This window comes from Elgaria multicarinata, chromosome 20 (genome assembly GCF_023053635.1).
Source record: "Elgaria multicarinata webbii isolate HBS135686 ecotype San Diego chromosome 20, rElgMul1.1.pri, whole genome shotgun sequence".
Classification (NCBI taxonomy): domain Eukaryota; kingdom Metazoa; phylum Chordata; class Lepidosauria; order Squamata; family Anguidae; genus Elgaria; species Elgaria multicarinata.
This window is the reverse complement of record NC_086190.1, coordinates 11,873,439-11,894,269: the sequence shown is the minus strand read 5'-3', so window position 1 is coordinate 11,894,269 and position 20,831 is coordinate 11,873,439. Positions and strand designations below refer to the sequence as shown.

The window sequence follows — 20,831 nt, the reverse complement described above, 5'->3', positions numbered from 1 at the left end:
TCCTCGCTTTCAGCCATCAAAGTGGTGTCATCTGCATATCTGAGATTGTTAATGTTTCTTCCTGCGATTTTAACTCCAGCCTTGGATTCGTCAAGCCCAGAACGTCGCATGAAACCCAGAATTCCACTTTTAAGCTCTAGGTTCTCCTAATGGTTGCAAACAGGGTTTGAAGAATATTTCAAACGTTTTCGGAGAGAACGCTCAAGGAAAGTGAGCGTCAATTTTTTAGAAGCCCAGGAAGTTGGGATTTGTCCAGGTTCTACAGTTGGTTGATGATGTGGTCTTAAGCTTTCGTTTAGAGCAAGAGTGAGCTTTTCAGGCCAGCGAGCCACATGGCAACTTCTCCAACTCCTATTTTCACTGTGTGCAACCAGCAGAGATCACAGCCTCCGTATTGGAGAGCTACTATGGCATGGTAATTAAGACACTAAGCCATGTATTCTGTATGTCCCCAGTTCAAACTTGCCTCTGCCATGAATTCACTTACTAGGCGGCTTTAGCCAGGCCACCATTCCTCAGGCTCAGTCCTTCATCTGCAAGGGGAGACGCCATGGCTCAGTGGTAGAACACCTGCTTTGCATGCAGAAAGTGCCAGGTTCAATCCCCGGTAGATCCAAGTAGGGCTGGAAAAACTCCTGCCTGAACACTGGAGGGGCGTTGCTGCCAGTCAGTGTTGACAATATTGGGCTACATGGACCATTGGCCTGAACCTTTATAGGGCGGCTTCCTATGTTTCTAATGTGTGCCTTGAGTTTCAGTATGAGATAATGCTGTAAAATTTTAAAAATGTGTTTTTTAAAATATTTTCTTGTTTGAGGATTAGAAGAAAACACCCAGCACATTAGCTAGTTCCTAGAGATGTCGGACCTGGCCACGGTGACGCATGCCTTAGTTACATCCCGATTGGATTACTGTAACGCGCTCTACGTGGGGCTGCCTTTGAAGAGTGTTCGGAAACTCCAGCTCGTTCAAAGAGCTGCAGCCAGATTGCTTGACCGGGGCTGGTTACAGGGAGCATACGACTCCCCTGTTAAAACAGCTCCACTGGCTTCCAGTCTGTTTCCGGGCACAATCAGAGTGCTGGTTATGACCTATCAAGCCCTATATGGCTCGGTTCCAAGTTATTTGAAAGACCGTATTCTCCCTTATGAGCCTGCCTGTGCTTTGAGATCTTCTGGAGAAGCCCTTCTTTCAGTCCCACCATCTTCACAGGGGCGCTTGGTGGGAACATGGGAGAGGGCCTTCTCAGTGGCTGCTCCAGTGCTTTGGAACTCTCTTCCCGGGGAAGCTAGACTGGCTCCCTCCTTGATGGGCTTTCGGAAGCAGGCTAAAACTTGTTTGTTCCAGCAGGCCTTTGGAGAATTATCTGGTCCTCCATCTATGTTAATGACTTATAATTTTGTCGTGTATTTAAACGTTTGTGTGTGTTTTTAATGTTTTTTGTACATTTCTTTTCCTAGGTTTTACAATGTATGTTTTAAACTTTGTAAGGCCGCCTTGAGGCCCAGTATTGGGCAAAAGGCGGGATACAAATAAATATAATAATAATAATAAGCTGAGCATGCCACTGCAATAAGTGTGATGCTCTATTACTAAAAATACAGCGATTTAGGGTGCAATCCTATGCATGTTTAGACAGACAAATATCCTACAACCCCCAGCATTCCCCAGCCTATTTTAGGCCAATTGTAGGCCTATTTTTCTGTCTAAACATGCATAGGATTGCACCCAGAATCACCAAAGAATACGTTTCCTACTTGGCAGCCAATGAAACGCCTCAAAATGGTCGCTTCTACCGCACCATTTGGACATAACACTTTCCCGTCTTTCTTACAAGCACCTACTTTTTTAGAATCATCGTTGCATCCTGTCCAAGTGCAGGACTGCTTAGCTACAGCCGGGCTGTTTCGAGATATTTTTAGACGTGACTTTGTATGTGCAATCTATTCAGAGACTTCTGAAAATACTAATCTAAACCTGCATTCTGGTTATTACAGAACTGTCATCCAATTTCCTATATTTGATGAATACTCTTTACTGACAAAAGTCTCCTAACCCTCACAGGGCCGGGGAAGGAGACACTGCAAGGAGCAAGGATGTGATTTGATAACAATCTGTTAAGGACTTCCTCTAGTAGAGAGTTTTCCAGCTCAAAATGTTTGATCTCCTTGGAGGCAATCCGAGCGTGCTTGGTTGCTTTGGGGTCGATTTTTGCTGGGGAAGCAATGGCACCCTACTGGCTTTCACAAAATTGACTGGAAGTGCGTGAATGGCAAAAGCAAAGAAATAATTTTGGGGGTACAAGTCTTAACCCCCCTTCCTGCTCACTGAACCTGGTGTGCGGCGCTTTTCCAAGTGTGAAGAGAGAATTGTCTTGTAGATTAGTTACCGCCTTACCATTCTCACAACCATGGTGAAAGAGTAGATTTTTCACCCACCCTTTCGATGTAAGTTTCATGTGACTATGTTGAAGTATCTATGAATTTAGAACTGGCAGGGATTAGTTATTTTGGCCTAATCAAATGTAAAGTGCAAGAGTCTTGTATGCGTGATATCAGTGAGAGACAAAACATACTGAAATGAAAGACGTGGATCAAACTTGGCCTCACGTCTTGGAGAAGGTGAGGTGGGAGAAAGAAGAAGGCGAATTTGTAGAAAGACTGAACAACTGCCCTGTAAGGCTGCTAGCAAATAGTAATTTCTGACTGTTTCTCCACACTGAAAAAGCAAATCTGCCACCATACTCTTCAGCGGCTGAAATGCTTCTGTAGGCCCTGTCCGCTTCCTCTTTTTCTAAGTTTTGAAGCATGTATTTCGGCTAAAATGTATTTCCCATTTTTGTTTGCATATCCCTGTTTCTTACCCAGCTGTGCCTTTTATTCAGAAATCACTACAGTGCTCTCTCTTCAGCTTCACTAAGGCTAAACCTTTCCATGTGCTAAGTAAATCTTTTATAATGTGGATCCTTGTCACATGTACCTACAGCCAGGATGTGAAGGCTCTAGAACAGTGGTTCCCAAACTTTTTCAGGTAACCGCCCCCTTGGTTCCACAAACTCATGCCCAGCGCCCCCTACCCTACACTATACAAATCATTATTCAGAGTAGCGGTTTTCAACGACCCACTAAGGAAGATAATAACAATAAAATTCAAAACAGTAACAATTAATGGAAAATTTATTCCAAAGCACCGCCGCAGGCTTGTCGAGGGATGGAGGGAAAAGAGAGCGAACACCTCTGTTTTGCAGCCGGCATGGCGGGGCACACCAAGCAGGGTATGTCTCTTCATTAGTGTTTTGGTGCTTTTGAAATATTTCAATTCACCGTTAAAAGGACTCTTCTTAAATAGTATTAATACATGTGTGGATTCTTCCCCTACATGGCTTAGGACCAAACTACCTTCTCCCATAAAAGTATCCCTGGGTTTTAAGACCTTCTGGAGAGGCGCTTCTCGGAAAAGACCACCTCGAGCGCCCCCCTGCCGCTTCCTTGCTTCTTAACGCCCCCCTATGCAATCCCACCGCCCCCAAGGGGGCAATACCGCCCACTTTGGGAACCACTGCTCTAGAAGGTATTCCCGACTGTTTTTACTACAGAGATCAAAACCAGAGAGGCGATGGGTCACTTCACACAGCACACACCTAAGAAAAAAGTTACCATTCAGCTCCTCTTTTCCCTCATCTCACAAAAGCACCCAAAACTGAGCCAACCCTTGAATTACTCTATACCTGGCCCTCCATATGACCCTCCTTGTCAGAAAACAAAAGCCAAACCAGAAACGACAACAAAACTCAAAGGACTCCTTTGTACGTTCTCTTCCTTTGGTTTATTGTTCTTCTTTTAGCCAAGTTGTAATTAAATAGCAGAAGACTATTAATTGCTCTCACCTTGTTTGTGGTGTAGCTGTCCCAAATGATGAGCTTGCCATCCTGTGATGCACTAACGAGAAGCCTGGAAGGGCGATGTAGGGAAGATAGAAGATAAATGGTAAACAAAGCACACATCAGAAGTGCAGGAGACAAAGTATTAGTTTGAGCTAGCAGCGACTGCTCTTTATCTGAAGATACCATAGTCTTAATCATTTGCATAATTGATATGCAAAATCCTTTACTCCCTTTAACCCCTGAAGTCGTCCTCAAAAGTCCCTTTTACATACGGGAAACCAGAGTAGTGTGAGCTGTCCAAAACCACACAGCCGAGATTAGCAAGGTCTCCTGCTAATCAATTTATTGAACTAGTTCTCACTGGGCACATTTGGACGATCAAATCCAGCATACAGCCTCTTTTGTGGCTGCTTCACTCCTCTGTTCACGTGAGCAAATCAGAAAACCACAGTTAACGGGGGCTTTCTGATACATCCAAACTGGGAACTAAGATTAATAGCTTCCAAACAAGCCAGGATTCAGAAACCAACTTGAAATGACGGGGCTGTATGTGTGTGTGTGTATGCCCCAAACTTGTGCATCTCTGGCCTTGTTAAACCAGGATTTGATCATCTGAACTGGGTCACTGAACACATCAAAATAATAAAAGTTAACACACTCAATTCAACTGGACGTAAGAGGTGTCCTTTCTCTGACACACCCAAGTCTTTTCTATTCTTGAGGATATAAAGAGCTAGGATTCTGTAAGATGCTTAAGAGAGTAGAGATTATTTAACTTGTATAAACAAGCTCAAGTGAATTAATAAGATTGCTTTCATTAGATTAAAAAGACTCGCTCCAACAGCTTCTGCTGATTCAATCAGTATTTGCTACGAGCAGACAAACCCACAAATTTAAAGAAAAAAAGATAACGAGGCAAAGCCAAATATTTATACAATTAAAAAATTATTATGAAGAGATGCGTTGTGGCAGCCAACGGCAAATTCATTCACACTGCTCACTGTGAACTTGGGATCTCTGAACAGTTAAAAGTGTCAGGGATTCAGAAAGAGCATTTGAAAACAATTTAAGGACAGCCACAAAGCTTTCTCTATCTTTAGAGTTCTCCAGAATTCCTCCAAAACCACAACCGTATATTTTTCCTCATACAAGGAGAAAGGGGCGACAGTATTTTTGAAAATGAACATCAGTTCTGCTGCTACCAGAGAAGAACAAGTGTCAATATTAGCTGCAAGTGTTGCTAAATTCCCTCTGTAGGTAAGAGGAAGCCCCACCACCACCACAAACGTACAAAATCTTCACTCGGGGGATCCAAATAAACACCAAGCTTATAATTTAGTAGATCTGGCAACACGGCTGGAAAGTTGAAACGGGTGCCTGTCTCATTCACCACAAGTTCCAACTGCAGATTCATGATTTGCAGTTTCGGTTGTTATCCTTGCTATCCCATTCTTTCCTCCTTCAACTATTCCCCCCTCCCTCTTCCCTCCCCCTGTACAAATTTGTTTATGAACTCCTTCAGGCAGGGACTTGTCGTTTGCTTATATCCCCCACCCACCCCTGAAAAGTGCCATTTACACCGATGTAAACAGCCAGAGAAAGTATTTGAAGCAGCAGCAAAATATATGGATCCTTCAAAGGACTTCCCATGTTTGTCTCTCCACCCACCCACCCTCTCTCCTTGGTAAATTGCCCTGAAATCTCTGGAAGAAAGAATGGATCCAGGACATGAGCATCCAAAACCTAACGCTCTTAGGCCGTTAACAGTTGTGTCAGATCTTGCACGAGGGCAGCCTACCCCAATCTGGCACCTGGAGGTGGTTTTGGATTCCACCTCCCAGCATTCTTGACCGTTGACCAAGCTGGCTGGGGTTGATGAGGTTTGAAGTCTGGAAAGCACCAGGCTGTGCAAGGGAGTCAGGACAGACTTTTTGCAGAACAGAAACATACCTGGAATCAGTCCCCCAGTGCATTGCATAAATTTTAGCCAAGTGTCCCCGCAGTGTTCTTCTGGTGCGCATCTGGATACGGCCCACTGGATCAATGTTGGCTGTGATCTAAATGGGAGGTTAATTGCACACGTTTGCAAGCAGCAGTCACAAAAGCATTTTCTGACAGGAAAACTGTACTGTACAGTAAGACTGTACTGGTTGTGTAAGATCTGTCTCTTGTTGACGAAGAACAAAATACAAATCACAAATCCCAGTAAGAACATTTGGGACATGTTTCCCCATTGCACCAAATAGTTTGGCCAAGGCACTTTACTAACTGCTTGCTTAGGAGATTGTCATGATCAGATCTGGTCTCCCTGATGTGAATCCTGAATTGGACTTGGAGCCTGAAGAAGACGACCAGTCAAGAGAGGAAGAGGGGGAGGAAATTACCTAGGGAGGTTGTGGGCTCTCCCACACTAGAGGCCTTCAAGAGGCAGCTGGACAAGCATCTGTCAGGGATGCTTTAGGGTGGATTCCTGCCTTGAGCAGGGGGTTGGACTCGATGGCCTTGTAGCCCCCTTCCAACTCTGCGATTCTATGATTCTATGAAATTCTCCAAGTCTCTCCAGGAGCTTATTGAACAGGGGTCCAGGCTCAGAGATCATCGCCCCCCCCACTGGAACTCAATCTTTGTTAGAGGGGAGGGAGCATCGGAATTGACAGCTCCCAGAGTCTGCCGCAGGGTCAAGCAGGCAGAGTTGAGAGGAGATGAGAAGCAGTCCGCTAGACTAGACATGGCAGAGGTTACAGCTTGAAATACTTAAAAGGTTGTCTCACAGAGGAGGGCCAGGATCTCTTCTCGATCCTCCCAGAGTGCAGGACACGGAATAACGGGCTCAAGTTACAGGAAGCCAGATTCTGGCTGGACATCAGGAAAAACTTCCTGACTGTTCGAGCAGTACGACAATGGAATCAGTTACCTAGGGAGGTTGTGGGCTCTCCCACACTAGAGGCCTTCAAGAGGCAGCTGGATAACCATGTCAGGTATGCTTTAGGGTGGATTCCTGCATTGAGCAGGGGGTTGGACTCGATGGCCTTATAGGCCCCTTCCAACTCTACTATTCTATGATTCTATGTTTCTATGAAGGAGGGGTCCAATTGGGCACTGAGAGAAAAGGTCCATTTAGTTGATAAACAACTGCCTTGCTTTGTTAGGCTAATTAAGCCTAGAAGACCGGTCCTAGCATTCACACTCCCTTCAGGTGGAAAGATGTCTATTTACTGAATAAAGCTTTGTGGAATGCACAGCAGACCTCTTGATTGTCTCACATCTCGGCAGGAGGGCTTGGAATCACGAAAGAGGTGATTACTACCACTTCTTCCAGAAAAAGCTGCTCATTTCAGAGTTCTACTATAATAGTAACACAGATGGACCCAACTATTATTTTGTAGTAGACAGATCTACACATATGTTCTACTCTTTTGTTTTCGTGCAAAGAGCCACTTCGAGGGGACATGCCTGCTGGATGTCCAGGTTTATATAGTCTCCATGGAGAAAGCTCAAAGGTTACAATCTCGGGGTGGGAAGCTTAAAAATACATTTCTCTTCTGGAGTGAAAAATTTTTAGTGCGAGGTTTTCCGCAACAAATGGTGCCTCACTTATTTATTTAAATATGTAAATTTATATACTGCCGAACTAGCACATCCCCTCAGAGCAGTTTACAATCTATTATTATTATTATTATTATTATTATTATTATTATTATTATTATTAATTATTAAAATCAAAACAGATTAACTGGCAATACATCAGTGAAATATTAAAGTATTAAAACATTAAAAACATATTAAAGAGCCAACAGTAAAGAGATTAAAGAATTATTATTATTATGAATGCCTGCTGGAAGAAGGAGGTCTTAACTTGGCGTCTAAATGTATACAGTGAGGACGCAAGGCACATCTCCCTGGGAAGGGCATGCCTACAGAGGGTGCACATTATAAAGGAGGTGGTAAAAAGACCAGGTGCAAGAACCTACAATGATAAACCAGCAGAGCTGTCCCGAAAGTTACTTGTATACCTGAGCTCAGGATCTTGCTCTCCATAGGAAGGCAGGGAGAAGCTCACTCATACGGTCTTGGGGAGCGGCTGAACTCACCTGCACTGAGGATGCCGCAGGGAAATGTGACAATAATACTGCTGAGCTTTGAACCCCAGAGGACGGGTAGCGAAGTCTTGTGGCATAATATTTCATAGTTAAGTCACCACAGAAAAGAACTGCCCCTCCTGAAGGTATATGTAAACTTTTCATCTTGCTTCACCAATTCATTACCAATTGGGAATGACTCACACCAGAACCTGCTACCAGATCCTTTACTTTTAAGTCATATATACAAACACACCATACCTACTCACAGAGGTTCTCACCATCATGTACCTGATGGAAAAGAGTTCTGGTCCATGAAAGCCTGTAGACTGACTCCAAGGAATCTGTTAATCCTTAAGGAGCTAACAAACTTTGTGGTGTAAAATAAGCACACTTTCTAAGAAACTGCCACTTTCTAGGAAACTGTCCGCCACACATTCCCCGTAAATGTGGCCAAATACATTTAAGACTTGTTTGTCGGCATACTGCAGCGAACTCAGGGACGTTTATAGCACGCACACCTTAAAAACAATAAAAGAAGCCTGCATTTTTTGTTCTTTCTCCATGTAACAGTTATTTAGCTAAAGGACACAGACACAGCATTCCTGCTTCCTCTTAAAATCTGTCAAAGTGGCTTTAGTGGGATACAGGCCGCTTTCCGGATTTAGAATTCCTATGTAACAACCTTTTTTTCTGCTGGATGTCAGGTTCTTAAACGCTCCCTTCCCTGCTACCATGGTCTAGGTTACGGCATATGTTAAAGATTGAAACCGTTAATTCAGCATTTATTTTATTTTATTGGTGACTTTGCCAAATGTACATATTTCCCATGAATTGTGCTAAAAGGCGGCCCCCGCATCTTACCACGTCAGATATTTTATGGAGTGACTCCGGCAGAGGCTGCTTCTGAGGCAACCAACTGACACATCTCTCTCCCTCACTATTACTAATAGTACTAGCTTGTTTTCAGTACTGGCAAAAAAAGGGGAAAAAAAGGTTCAGTAGACAACAATGTAAAGATGGATTCAAAACACAAAACAATTGCTGCTGGTTAATTTTTATAAATGGCCGGCTGCAAGAGATTGGATGGTCTTGGGTTTTTTGATGCCCAAGTTCTCAGGCTCTTGAGCAAAAAACAGAATGAAGAGGCAGCTGGAAACCCATCTGTCAGGGATGCTTTAGGGTGGATTCCTGCATTGAGCAGGGGGTTGGACTCGATGGCCTTGTAGGCCCCTTCCAACTCCACTATTCTCCAACTCCACTATTCTATGATTCTATGAAGATTGACATCCTTCATGCTGTATGTGCCATTAGCGGGCTAAGCAGTGCTTATAAAAGACATACACACTTAAGGCAACTTTCTGAAGAATCAAATCCAACAGAAACAAGAACATGGACTCTCTTAAGATGCTGTAGGACTCTTAGTTGTTTTTGCTGCCACAGCTATTTACCTCTCTCAAGCTTTTTCTGCTACACATGGCTTCTAATGGTGAGTAGGGAATGTAGTAGAAGCACTTCTGGAGGCACACGTATCATAGTTCTGACATTATGTGTCTGTTCATATTCAGACACAGGTATGACACTTGGGGCAGCATCTGTACACTGGTGCACATGTAGTACTCAACATCCTAATCATTGCAAAGGGAGGAGAAACAGGCTGCAGGACCCCACCACCCCTTCCCCACCCCTCGCTGGCTCTACATTTTTAGCAGTGCGCCTTATTTATTGTTTTATGCTGTTTGATTTTATCTGTGCACTGCTCTGAGATGGCCATGATATAGGGTGGGATACAAATGTTTTAATAAATAAATAAACTAATCTTAAAAACCAGCTTCAACCCTGGTTAACTGCATACCTGGGTTAGCAATACCTGCCAAAGGAAGTGAGGCAGGTGGCTACCAGGAGGAGGGCCTTCTCTGCTGTGGCACCCCGGCTGTGGAATGAGCTCCCTAAGGAGGTTCGCTTGGCACCTACGTTATATGCTTTTAGACGCCAGGTTTATTTTTTATTCTCCCAGCATTTTAACAGTCTATAAATAAATTTTAACTTGGTGTTTTAAATTTGTAATTTTGCATTGCTGCTGTTTTTATCTGGTTGAGCTTTTATATTGTATTTTATAGTATGGTTTTATACTGTTGTTTTATACTTTGAATGTTTTTAATTTTTGTGAACCTCCCAGAGAGCTCTGGCTATTGGGCGGTATAGAAATGTAATAAATAAATAAATAAGCAATAATCAGTGTTAAACCTTGTACCGATGTAAGCCTCGAACATGTTTAAAGCTTCTAGGGGGAGGCTGAGAACACAACCCTCCAATCTCGCTCCCTTAACCATGGTTAAGGAACTGGGAGCATTCCATAAACAACCTCATGTAACACTGGCCCCGTTCAGACAACACACTAAACCATGCTGCTTAACCACAAAATGGTTAATGCATTCCGTTAACCATTTTGTGGTTAAGCAGCATGGTTTAGCGTGTTGTTTGAACGGGGCCAATGAGAACCTTACTCAGTGTTAAATGAGGGTGATTTAAGGAGTCTTTATTCCTGTATAAGCAGAGTATCTGTCGCCAAAAGAATCCAAAAACAGGATCATACAGAAATTTCTCAAGTGAAATGTTTCTACTCAATGAGCTAAGAGAGTCAAAGCTGTATCTTTATGTAAGCAATTTTTGTTTGTTTTTTAAGTAGTTTGATGACATGAAGATGCACACCTACCTGGGCCAACGTAGCATCCGCGCATGCTTTCCTAGCATCCTGGGGGGAAAGGGAGAATGAAGAGACACCATGTCAGAGAGATGGAAGACGCTCAACAAATGACTTGACTCTAAGCTACTATTACACAAAGGCCAGAACCTAAGAAGAATCCAGGAAGATCCTTTCCTATTGACACCCAAAAGCAGCAAAGGAAAAGCAAATATCTGAGTCAAAGACATGTATGTGTACTGTACCTTGAAGGAGGACGCTCTGAATTTACCAGAAGCTTATAATCCACTAGGAATTTAGAAAAGAAATTATGGCATATTTGGACATGTCCATCTCTCTCTTGGTCAACTTTATGAAGTTACGTTAACTGTGTAAGTAGAATTCTGGATGACAAAATAGACACTGAAATCTTACAAAAGCTATGTAGGATAATCTCTTTGTGAAACTCAAACCAGCTGAATACATTAAGCTACATTGCCCACATTTATACAAATATGACATCTATAATCTGGCTCCCAAACTATATCTTATTACTTTAAGTAGTCTGGTGAATTCCGTAGTCAACTTCAATGGAGCTAAATACGATTTAAATCCTGTGGTCTCTCTTAACTGACCAAAGGATCTGGCTGCAGGCGATGCACCCATCAATATACGAACAACAAAGTTAGGATGCCTTAAACCGATACATCATGTACATCCTTACAACAATCCAGATAGGTGGGAAATTGCTCTCCTTTCCTTAGAGACAGGAGCACTGGGGTCAAAATTATGTGCTTTTCCCAAAGCTGCTTGAGAGTCAGTTGCTTTGAATCTTGATTTTCTTTCCTATCCTCATCACAGACATGTCCACTCAGTTCTTGATACACGTAAATACCCATGTAGGAGAGGTTAAACATGTTTATGTCACATAAACCATAATCTTCTTCACTATCTATGATTTATGAAGCACCTAAAATTCACTAAGAGCTGTACAGACATTCCCTGCCCACAGATTTGCAATCTAATAAACAGGATACAAGAGGGAAAAGGGCTAGAGAAGAGGAAATCCATTTTCTAAAGCTGTACAGAATGGAAACAGTTCAGGAGAGAGGAGAGGACAAATGTCAGCTGGTCTCACAGCAGAGCCAATGAAGTAGGCTTCACTGTCCCTTTTCTCCCTCTGCTGCAGCCAGATTATTATTATTATTATTATTATTATTATTATTATTATTATTATTATTATATTTATTTAGCACCATCAATGTACATGGTGCTGTACAGAGTAAAACAAGAAATAGCAAGAGCCTGCCGCATAGGCTTACATTCTAATAAAATCATAATAAAACAATAAGTAGGGGAAGAGAATGCACCAAACAGGCAGTATAAAAGTCAGAACAAAATCAAGTTTTAAAAGCTTTAGGAAAAAGAAAAGTTTTTAGCTGAGCTTTAAAAGCTGCGGTTGAACTTGTAGTTCTCAAATGTTCTGGAAGAGCGTTCCAGGCGTAAGGGGCAGCCGAGGAAAATGGACGAAGCCGAGCAAGGGAAGTAGAGACCCTTGGGCAGGTGAGAAACATGGCATCAGAGGAGCGAAGCGCACGAGCGGGGCAATAGTGTGAGATGAGAGAGGAGAGATAGGAAGGAGCTAGACAGTGAAAAGCTTTGTAGGTCAACAGGAGAAGTTTATATTGGATTCTGAAGTGAATTGGAAGCCAATGAAGAGATTTCAGAAGTGGAGTTACATGGTCAGAGCGGCGAGCCAAGAAGATGATCTTAGCAGCAGAGTGGTGAACAGAAACCAATGGACTGATGTGAGAAGAAGGAAGGCCAGTGAGAAGATGGGGAGGGAGACACTCAGGAAAATGCACATCACCCCTGCTGCAACAGGTATGGCATCTAAAACCATGCATAGGTGCGACTACCATGCAGGGAGAGCAACTATGGCAACTTGGAATGCGGAAAAAAAGTCCATGGAATGTTGAGCCCAGATCTGGGGAAGAAATGGATTCAAAAACAGACAAAGGCAATGGCTGAAGAGGCCAGTATTCCCAGATTTAACCTCCATGGGAACGATTTCCCATAAGAAAAGCTGGAAGCCATCACTGGGTTGCAGGCACCTAGGCAGTCAGTGTCACATTTCATGACACTAGTGGGTGGAAAGTATAACAAAAATAACATGTCACTGCAGTTTAGGAAACTGTTACATATATTATCTCTTTGGATATTAACGTCTTCGGGTTTTAGCATCACTCTCACACTTTGCATAACACAAGGAATCTTTGCGCACCAAGATTCTGTCAGGGGCCTGTGAGGTGACGCATGGAATAAAAGGCTGGAGAGACTTCCGATTAGGAAAGGGAAGACTGCACAGAGGCAAGCAGCACAACCCACAATTCATGTGCCGGTTAAGTGTGCCCTCGCACCAAGTCCTAAGTTCAACAGGGCTTGAATTGTTACTACAGCAGCCTTTTCCCCAGACGTCATCGCAGACCGTGAACCATGCTGGTTGGATGTGATGGAAGTCCATCATCACCTGGGTGAGACAAGGTTGGGAAAGGCTGGTATATAGGACTGGACTATAGTTATGGTAACTCTTCTCAATTACTGGGGCTCCAGAAACTAGTGCTGCATCATGGCGTTTCCCCCTAAATACCTCATGCTGTGTGGTGTATTTTTTCTTATTTTAAACAGAAAGCGACACAGGAAAGCAAAATACAGAAAGTCTCCTTACTGGAGCCAAAAACTTTCATTATGTTTAAAGAAATTTAGAAATAATGAAGGCAGGAAGACATGGATATTAATTTCTTCCACTAGTTATGTATACAGTAGCGAGATAATTTGTGAGAAGTCCCACAGCAGTCGTTTATACAGATGGATTTCACACTAAGCGATTTTATTTGGCTAGGGAAGGGAGTGAGGAAGGATGATAGAATGAGTATGTAGACTTGTTTATAAGAATATGCTCGGAGTCTAGCTTGAATTTTGTGAGAAACCGGACTTATTTAGCACCTTCATCAAAGGCTTGACCGACAGTTTTAAAAAATAACAGCAGCCTATAAAAGCAGATTGCAATTAACATGAATGGGTTAGAACAGCAGTTCTCAACCTGTGGGTCGGGACCCCTTTGGGGGTCGAATGACCTTTTCACAGGGGTCGCCTAAGACCATCGGAAAACACATATTTCCGATGGTCTTAGGAAACTGTATTGACTGAACTATGTCCTGTATCATCTTTTGTATTATTAAAGCTATTGTTATGTATTATTTTCATTAGCAAACCATCCCATGACAATGGATCGTGCAGAGAAGAACGAAAATAATTTTATGGTTGGGGGTCACCACAACATGAGGAACTGTATTAAAGGGTCGCGGCATTAGGAAGGTTGAGAACCACTGGGTTAGAAGAATGGTCAAAGGATCCCAAGGATGGTCAAGTTGTGGCCAATGTTATGCAGTGGGCAGGGCAGCCTTGGCCAACCTGGTGCCCTCCAGATGTTTTGGACTTCAACTCCCATCAGGCACAGCCAGCATGGAAAATGGTCAGGAATCCGGGGAGCCCAAAACATCCAGGTTAGGAAAGCCTGGGATACGGTGTTGCGTTCAGATATGGGAAGCCTACACTGAAATCTTGGCATGTTTCCTCAGCCCTCAATTTCTAACCTCTTCAACACCACCCAGAACCCTATGAGCTAAGTTTCTCCTGCTCTTTTACCATTGCCTCCATGAACAGAGCTCTACATTAGCGAAAAATTACATCTTAAACCAAAGCCTTAGCTAGACATAAGGATTATCTCAGGCAAATGGAGTTGTCCCTGCCTGCTCCCGGGATCCCCTGTGTGTTTGGACGCACAGGGATGATCCTGGGACAATCCCAGGATATAGGCCTGGTCTAACCATGGCCCAAGTCTGCCTGATTTACCCAAGTTCTTCTGTTCATGACACATGGGACTCATCTACACCAAGCAGAGTATTCCACTATGAAAGCGGTATATAAAAGGCAGGAGCCACACTACTGCTTTATAGCAGTACTGAAGTGCACTGCAGGATCTACACTACTGCTTTATGGTGGTACTGAAGTGTACTGACAACTGTTGGGGCCCACTGACACATCTACACCAAGCAGGATATTCCACTATGAAAGCAGTATATAAAAGGCAGGAGCCACACCAAGCAGGATATAACACTATGAAAGCGGTATGTCTCAATGGGCCCTAACAGTTGTCAGTGCACTTCAGTACTGCTATAAAACAGTAGTGTGGCTCCTGCCTTTTATATACCGCTTTCATAGTGGAATATCCTGTTTGGTGTAGATGAGCCCTGGATTTGTAGACCCCTGCCCATACACTGGCAGGAACCTATTTCAATAATCTGCTGGGGTTAACCTCAAAAAGCACACACAGCCACAGCACGACTCATAATAGGATTTCATAAACAGGTATGCGGTGTTCTGCTCTTAATCACTTGACAAGAGAACTCAACTATAAATAACGCCCTTTGGGAGAAAGTAGGGTACAAATGTAAACGTAACAAAATAAAATGGGCTCAAGGCATTCAGAAGTTAAACACATGTGCGTGCGCACACACACAGGTTTAAGGAACCTTGTGTGGAGCCATGGGCTTTATTTTGACAAGCACACACATATACCTCTGCAACTTCCCTCTATGGTGGTGTCAACATTTTGAGATCTAATTGGAACTCCTTGTGTTTCAAAATTTAAAATGGGGGGGGGGGGGCGGACTGTCTCTTGTTATTTTCTTTTCTTCTGCCAGTCTGGAAAGCTGAAACCCAGTTCTATGAGGTTCCTGATTACTTTTGTTTACACAGTGTCTGTTTGGTTAGATGTTCTAATTTATTGACACTAGTGTGGCTGCCCATCGCCTTGTTTCATAAGGCATCTTTACAAACTTGAACATATTGGATCCAAAATGAGGTTGCCCCTTTGAACGTTATTTCTAAAACATAGAACAGCAGTGCATTTCAGAGAAGCAAAATTGGCATATGCTATTCAGTTAACAGAAGCCTAGATTTACAGTGTTTTGTGTGACCTGTGCTTTTAATGCCAGGTTACGAAGACGGCCTTGTTTTACTGTTTGTAGAAGCTATCAACGGGAAGGAAAGAAATCAAACGTATTTACACTGAAGAATGTGCCTTGACAGCAAACAATGGGTTGGATCCATAGTTCGTCATGCTTATCTATATAGTATTGTGGTGGTAAAACTTTAGGCACAGATTGGCTGAGTTGGAGTGGTGGCTTGGCATACTCAGTTGCCTGGGGGGGGGAAACAGTGTGCAAGTCAAGCTTCAGAAACAGAAGCAAACATTGCAAGTTTGGCTGGAAGAGATCCCAGGAGGAACGGAAGCTAAGGGACAAGGAGTCCAGAGTTAAGGTGGATGAAGGATGGGTGCAATGAACTGAGAAACAAGAACCTGAAGCAAAGTTAGGGGGAGAATGAGGCTGCAAGGAAAAAAGGCAGAGAGGAAAATGAGGTAGGTGCGTGTGTGTGTGTACGTAAAGAAACGTCATGGCAAAGATCAGAAGGAGATGTTATAATGAGGGGAGAGGAGTTGACAGCCTGGTCAAAAGACTGAGTGGCTAAAGGAAGTAGACACTGGCCAGAAATGAAGAACCTGAGCAAGCACAAAGTTGAAGAAAGGAGAAGCTAAAAGAAAGCAGGACTGGGGAGAAACTACATCAAAGGCCTAGCAATAGAAGGGGCTAGGAAGGAAATGGGCAGGCAAGGAAGCATAAAGTTGCTAGGTCTACTGTGGCTCGACCTGGACTGGAGACTTCAGCCAGCTGTCTCTGCAGTGTTCTCACCTAGCAACCCTATGGGGGCATGAGGTCCAAGAAGCAGTGGGTGGCAGCAAAGCTGAATTTCATGGACTGATTGGGCCCGAACAGCCAGTCCTTGGGCTGCAGGCTTTTAGGATGGTACAACATGGCTTCCGAAGCAGCCTCCCTGTGCAGTCCTTTCTCCTTTGCATATTTACTGTTTTACTCTGTACAGCACCATGTACATTGATGGTGCTATATAAATAATAATAATAATAATAATAATAATAATAATAATAATAATAATACAAGGAAGCCAGATTATACTGGCCTCTGAAATAAATGTATTAGGCTGTAACTCTCAAGACTGTAAATCACAGCACATGTCACATGCTTTTCCTCTTCTACAGAAAGCCGGCAAAGGAGCTTGGAAAAGTATTCTATACTGTACTTAGCAGCAGTAAAGTAGCAGCTTAAACAGGCCAGTATAAGTAATAAGTATGAAATGGCGACAGAACAGGCATTGAAAACGTACTGCCATGAACAACTGTTTAGCTGCTCTTTTAACTGTCATTTTTTCTTTTATTGTTATATTTGATATTAATGTTTCTCCTCCTTGAAGCATCAGCTGAAGGATGGCAAAGCAATCTTTTAAATAGCATAAAAGCCAAAACTATCTGTCTATAATTAAAAAAAAAAGAGTAGAAAAGTGTCTCCCCACCCCCACCCCAATCCCAAAAAGGCAAGACTGCTGGTCTTAAATACATACCCTAATTTGGTTTTTCAGTTGCTCCGCCTCCTGGCGTAACTGGTCAAGTTCACTCATCTTCCCGTGCTAAAGGTGTGCTTCTACGACACCTCTCAGATGCTCAAAAATCTGGGGGGGGGAAATAGAACAAGATGAGGTCAGTTGAATTTAAAACAGCATACTTACAATACAATCTCACGCATGTTACTCAGAAGTGAGCCCAAGCTAGTCAATATAGGATTGCAGCCTCAGTTTATCTTACTTCAATGTTTAGGTCATAGGACTGTGTGAATATTCTCAACTAAACACACATATACAGATTGTGCTCCAAAGTCTGTGCTAAATCAAGCTCATTTCTACAATCTGTGTAAATTACAAATTTTGCATATTTCCTATATTTTGCATGATTTATTCTGGTCGTGGGGAGGCGCAAAAAGCTGTGCGTGGCACTGAAGCCCTATACCTCTCTAATGGAAACGTTCAGCAACTTCTCTGGCTTGACATTTTGGAAGGTTTTCCTCACACACTTTCTAGAACCGTAAGATCATCCACAGGGGCCCTTCTCCGTGACCCCTTGCCAAAGGAAGTGAGCCAGGTAGCTTCCAGGAGGAGGGCCTTCTCTGCTGTGCCACACCAGCTTTGGAATGAGCTCCCTAGAAAGGTAAGGCCTTTTTATTTTCTCAATAGTTAAACAGTTCATCATCCAAGTCTTTTAACTTTGCAGTTTTAAATCTGTATTTTAAATCTGAATAAATCTGTGCATTTCTGCTTGGTTTTATCCTGGTTGTGCTTTTATATTGTGGTTTGTTTTATACTTTGAATTGCCTTCACGGTTTTTAATTTTTGTGAACCGCCTAGAGAGCTTCGGCTATTAGGAAGTATAGAAATGCAATAAATAAATAAGTAAGTAAATAAATTTCTTCTCAATGAGCCAACCCATCATTTCCCCCATTTTCCGCAGGCTGGTTTCTTATCTCTATAAAGATTTTCCCACCACCACTCTTCCCACCTCCTCCACTTAGGCAACTATTTTTTTCTCCATGCTATATGTAGGGGAGAGAGGACTGCGGCAAATCTATTTGACTTTTCCAATATGCCATGCTTGAAAAGCTAGCCAGATTTTTTGAAAAACAACAACCGCCCCAAAACAGGCAATCCAGCTGTATCAGTACTTAAAACACATTCTACCGTCAAATCACCAGTTGGAAGTTCTGAGATTAGAGATGGCCAAAACTGAAACTAAAGTGCCAATTCCGAGGCTGCGGCCTGCCGATGATGCTAATCATCCATTCAAACATCAGCTATATATACTCAAGATAATATTCTCTCAAAATCCACCCTTTTAACAACTTGCCTTTTGATATAGTTCTGCTTAGGCCTCGAAAACTACCACCTTCAGGTTAACAGTCAAGTCCCCCAAGTGTCTGACTACGTTCTTAGCAAAGATACTTACAGGATATTGTACTAGTAAACTTCCAAGTCCTTATAATTTCAGCAGCTCCTGGTACAATTTTCACATGGACACAGGTTTGCACTATTTGTCTTCTGGTTGCAGTGTCATTGTTAAGCTTTAATAATCTCTTGGCTGAGCTTAGCTACTCATTCAAATCCAGTTAAGATGAAACCTGCATGCTGTCCTTTTAAGACCTATCTCCAATCTGGTCTCCTTGAAATCGTGTGTTTCAGAACGCTTGTCCCTTAGGAAGGAGGGGGGGGGGGATTCCATTACTAAGGAGGCCACGGACTACACAATATACGACTTTAGCAAATATAACGGCCTGTTCCTTCTAATTTGTTGCAGATCGCTGTTCTGCTAGTTTAAGTCTGAGAGAAGTGGCTGCAGTAGCATTTCACTGTTCGTGCCCTAGATCAAGAACAGCACTGAGATGTCATTGGAGACTTAAAAGCCCCAGTGAGACTGCTCTCATACCAATCCTCCCTCCTGCTACCAACTGTCTCTGCAGAGGCCACCAGTGAGGGAGGAAGCAGCAGCCAGGCACCTCTCCACCGTGCCTGGGTCCAGCTCCAGCTGAGAGACCCCCTCCCTCCTGCTACCAACTGTCTCTGCAGAGGCCACCAGTGAGGGAGGAAGCAGCAGCCAGGCACCCCTCCACCGTGCCTGGTCCAGCTCCAGCTGAGAGCCCCCTCCCTCCTGCTACCAACTGTCTCTGCAGAGGCCACCAGTCCACCATGCCTGGTCCAGCTCCAGCTCAGAGCCCCCTCCCTCCTGCCACCAACCGTATCTGGAGAGGCCATCAGTGAGGGAGGAAGCAGCAGCCAGGCACCTCTCCACCGTGCCTGGGTCCAGCTCCAGCTGAGAGCCCCCTCCCTCCTGCTGCCAACTGTAACTGCTGAACTTTGCAACTAAGATTGTAGCGCCTGAATTTCCTTTCCTTTCCCCCCTCCTCCTCCTCCTCCTCCCTCCCAATCCCCTTTCCTTTTGTGTCATATCTTTTAGATTGTAAGCCTGTGGGCAGGGACTGTCAAGAAATACTTTTGTAAGCCGCCGTGAGAGCCTTTTTTGGCTGAATGGCGGCATAAAAATCCTTAAATAAAAATAAAAATAAATAAAAAAACCTGTTGCCCTTCCTGGCTCAGGGAACAGATACTGCAATATCAGTGTGCCCTCCTACCCTTGCCTTGCCAAGCCTCACTGGTTTCCCCAGATTTACCAAAGCTTGTGGAGGTAGGAAAGAAAAAGAAAAAATTCATACTTTACTGCCCCAATGTTGTGAATGGAGATTCATGTTCTCTGCAAGTTCTTTATTACAATTTGCCTAAATGAGATTAGGGTGATAAGAGTAGTAGGCAAGGAAAGTCATAGGGCTTGCAAGATGACACTGACCAGTATTTTAGTCTTTTGCACATTCTTATAGCATTGCTTCTTCTGATACCAAAATCAGGTGGTGGGTAGATGGCGACAGGAAGGGAGCCAAAACAGGGCAAGAGATACAAAAGCGAAGTTATCAGCACAGCCTTCCATTTAATACTATGCCTGGTAGCCATAGGTGAGCACATGGAATCCCATGCAGGCAAGAAAGTGGGGTGGTGGAGGAGAGATAGATCACTCCGTCCCAGCTCCACCAACCCACTTGCTCTCTATGCTACTTGTAGAGGAAGCGAAGTCTCTTCCTCCATAACCATCATGGAAATGCAGCTAGCTGGTGCAGTGGAGTAGAGCAGAAATCTTTGCTTCCTCCACTATTTTGTTTTGTAGAAGGGCTTTTTCTTTTAACACCAGCCTGCTAAGAGGATAGTAGCTTGCATCTCCATGCTAGCCAGGGAGGAGGGGAAACCCCCTCCCTTCCACAGCTAGCATGGAAACACAGGTCTGTTTGCACATTAGGAACTTTGGGGTGGGTGGGTGTTAACAAGTCTATATCAACATAGTTGGGGAAACCCTGAAGTTTGCGGAAGTAAACAAATGCTTTAAAACACAAAACCTAACACACACACCCCAAAACACAATGGCTCAGTAACCACAGAACATTGAGCATCAGTTGGAAAGGGAAAATGGGGGAGCAGCCAAGAAGAGCAGGATGCCCTCTTTGGAAGGAGCAGCAGCTGAAAGGAAACCTTCACAGGGAGAATGCAAACTTTTGAAAATGTTGCAGTGCATTTTGTTGTTGTTGGGAGGTCCTACTTTTCTATAGGTTAGTTTCAGATA

At 43.5% G+C, this 20,831-nt stretch overlaps 1 protein-coding gene across 3 annotated transcripts in view; it reads right to left on the bottom strand.

The window, feature by feature from the left end:
* Positions 1 to 20,831, bottom strand: part of GNB1 (G protein subunit beta 1) — a 75,173-nt gene that overhangs the window by 14,548 nt on the left and 39,794 nt on the right. For all 3 annotated transcript variants that reach the window (XM_063145384.1, XM_063145382.1, XM_063145383.1), the window contains exons 2-5: positions 17,186 to 17,293; positions 10,679 to 10,717; positions 5,834 to 5,940; positions 3,887 to 3,950 (exon numbers count right to left, since the gene is read on the bottom strand). In XM_063145384.1, the coding sequence (XP_063001454.1) occupies positions 3,887 to 3,950; positions 5,834 to 5,940; positions 10,679 to 10,717; positions 17,186 to 17,242 (267 nt within the window). In that variant the 5' untranslated portion in view covers positions 17,243 to 17,293. The remainder of the gene's footprint in view (positions 1 to 3,886; positions 3,951 to 5,833; positions 5,941 to 10,678; positions 10,718 to 17,185; positions 17,294 to 20,831) is intronic.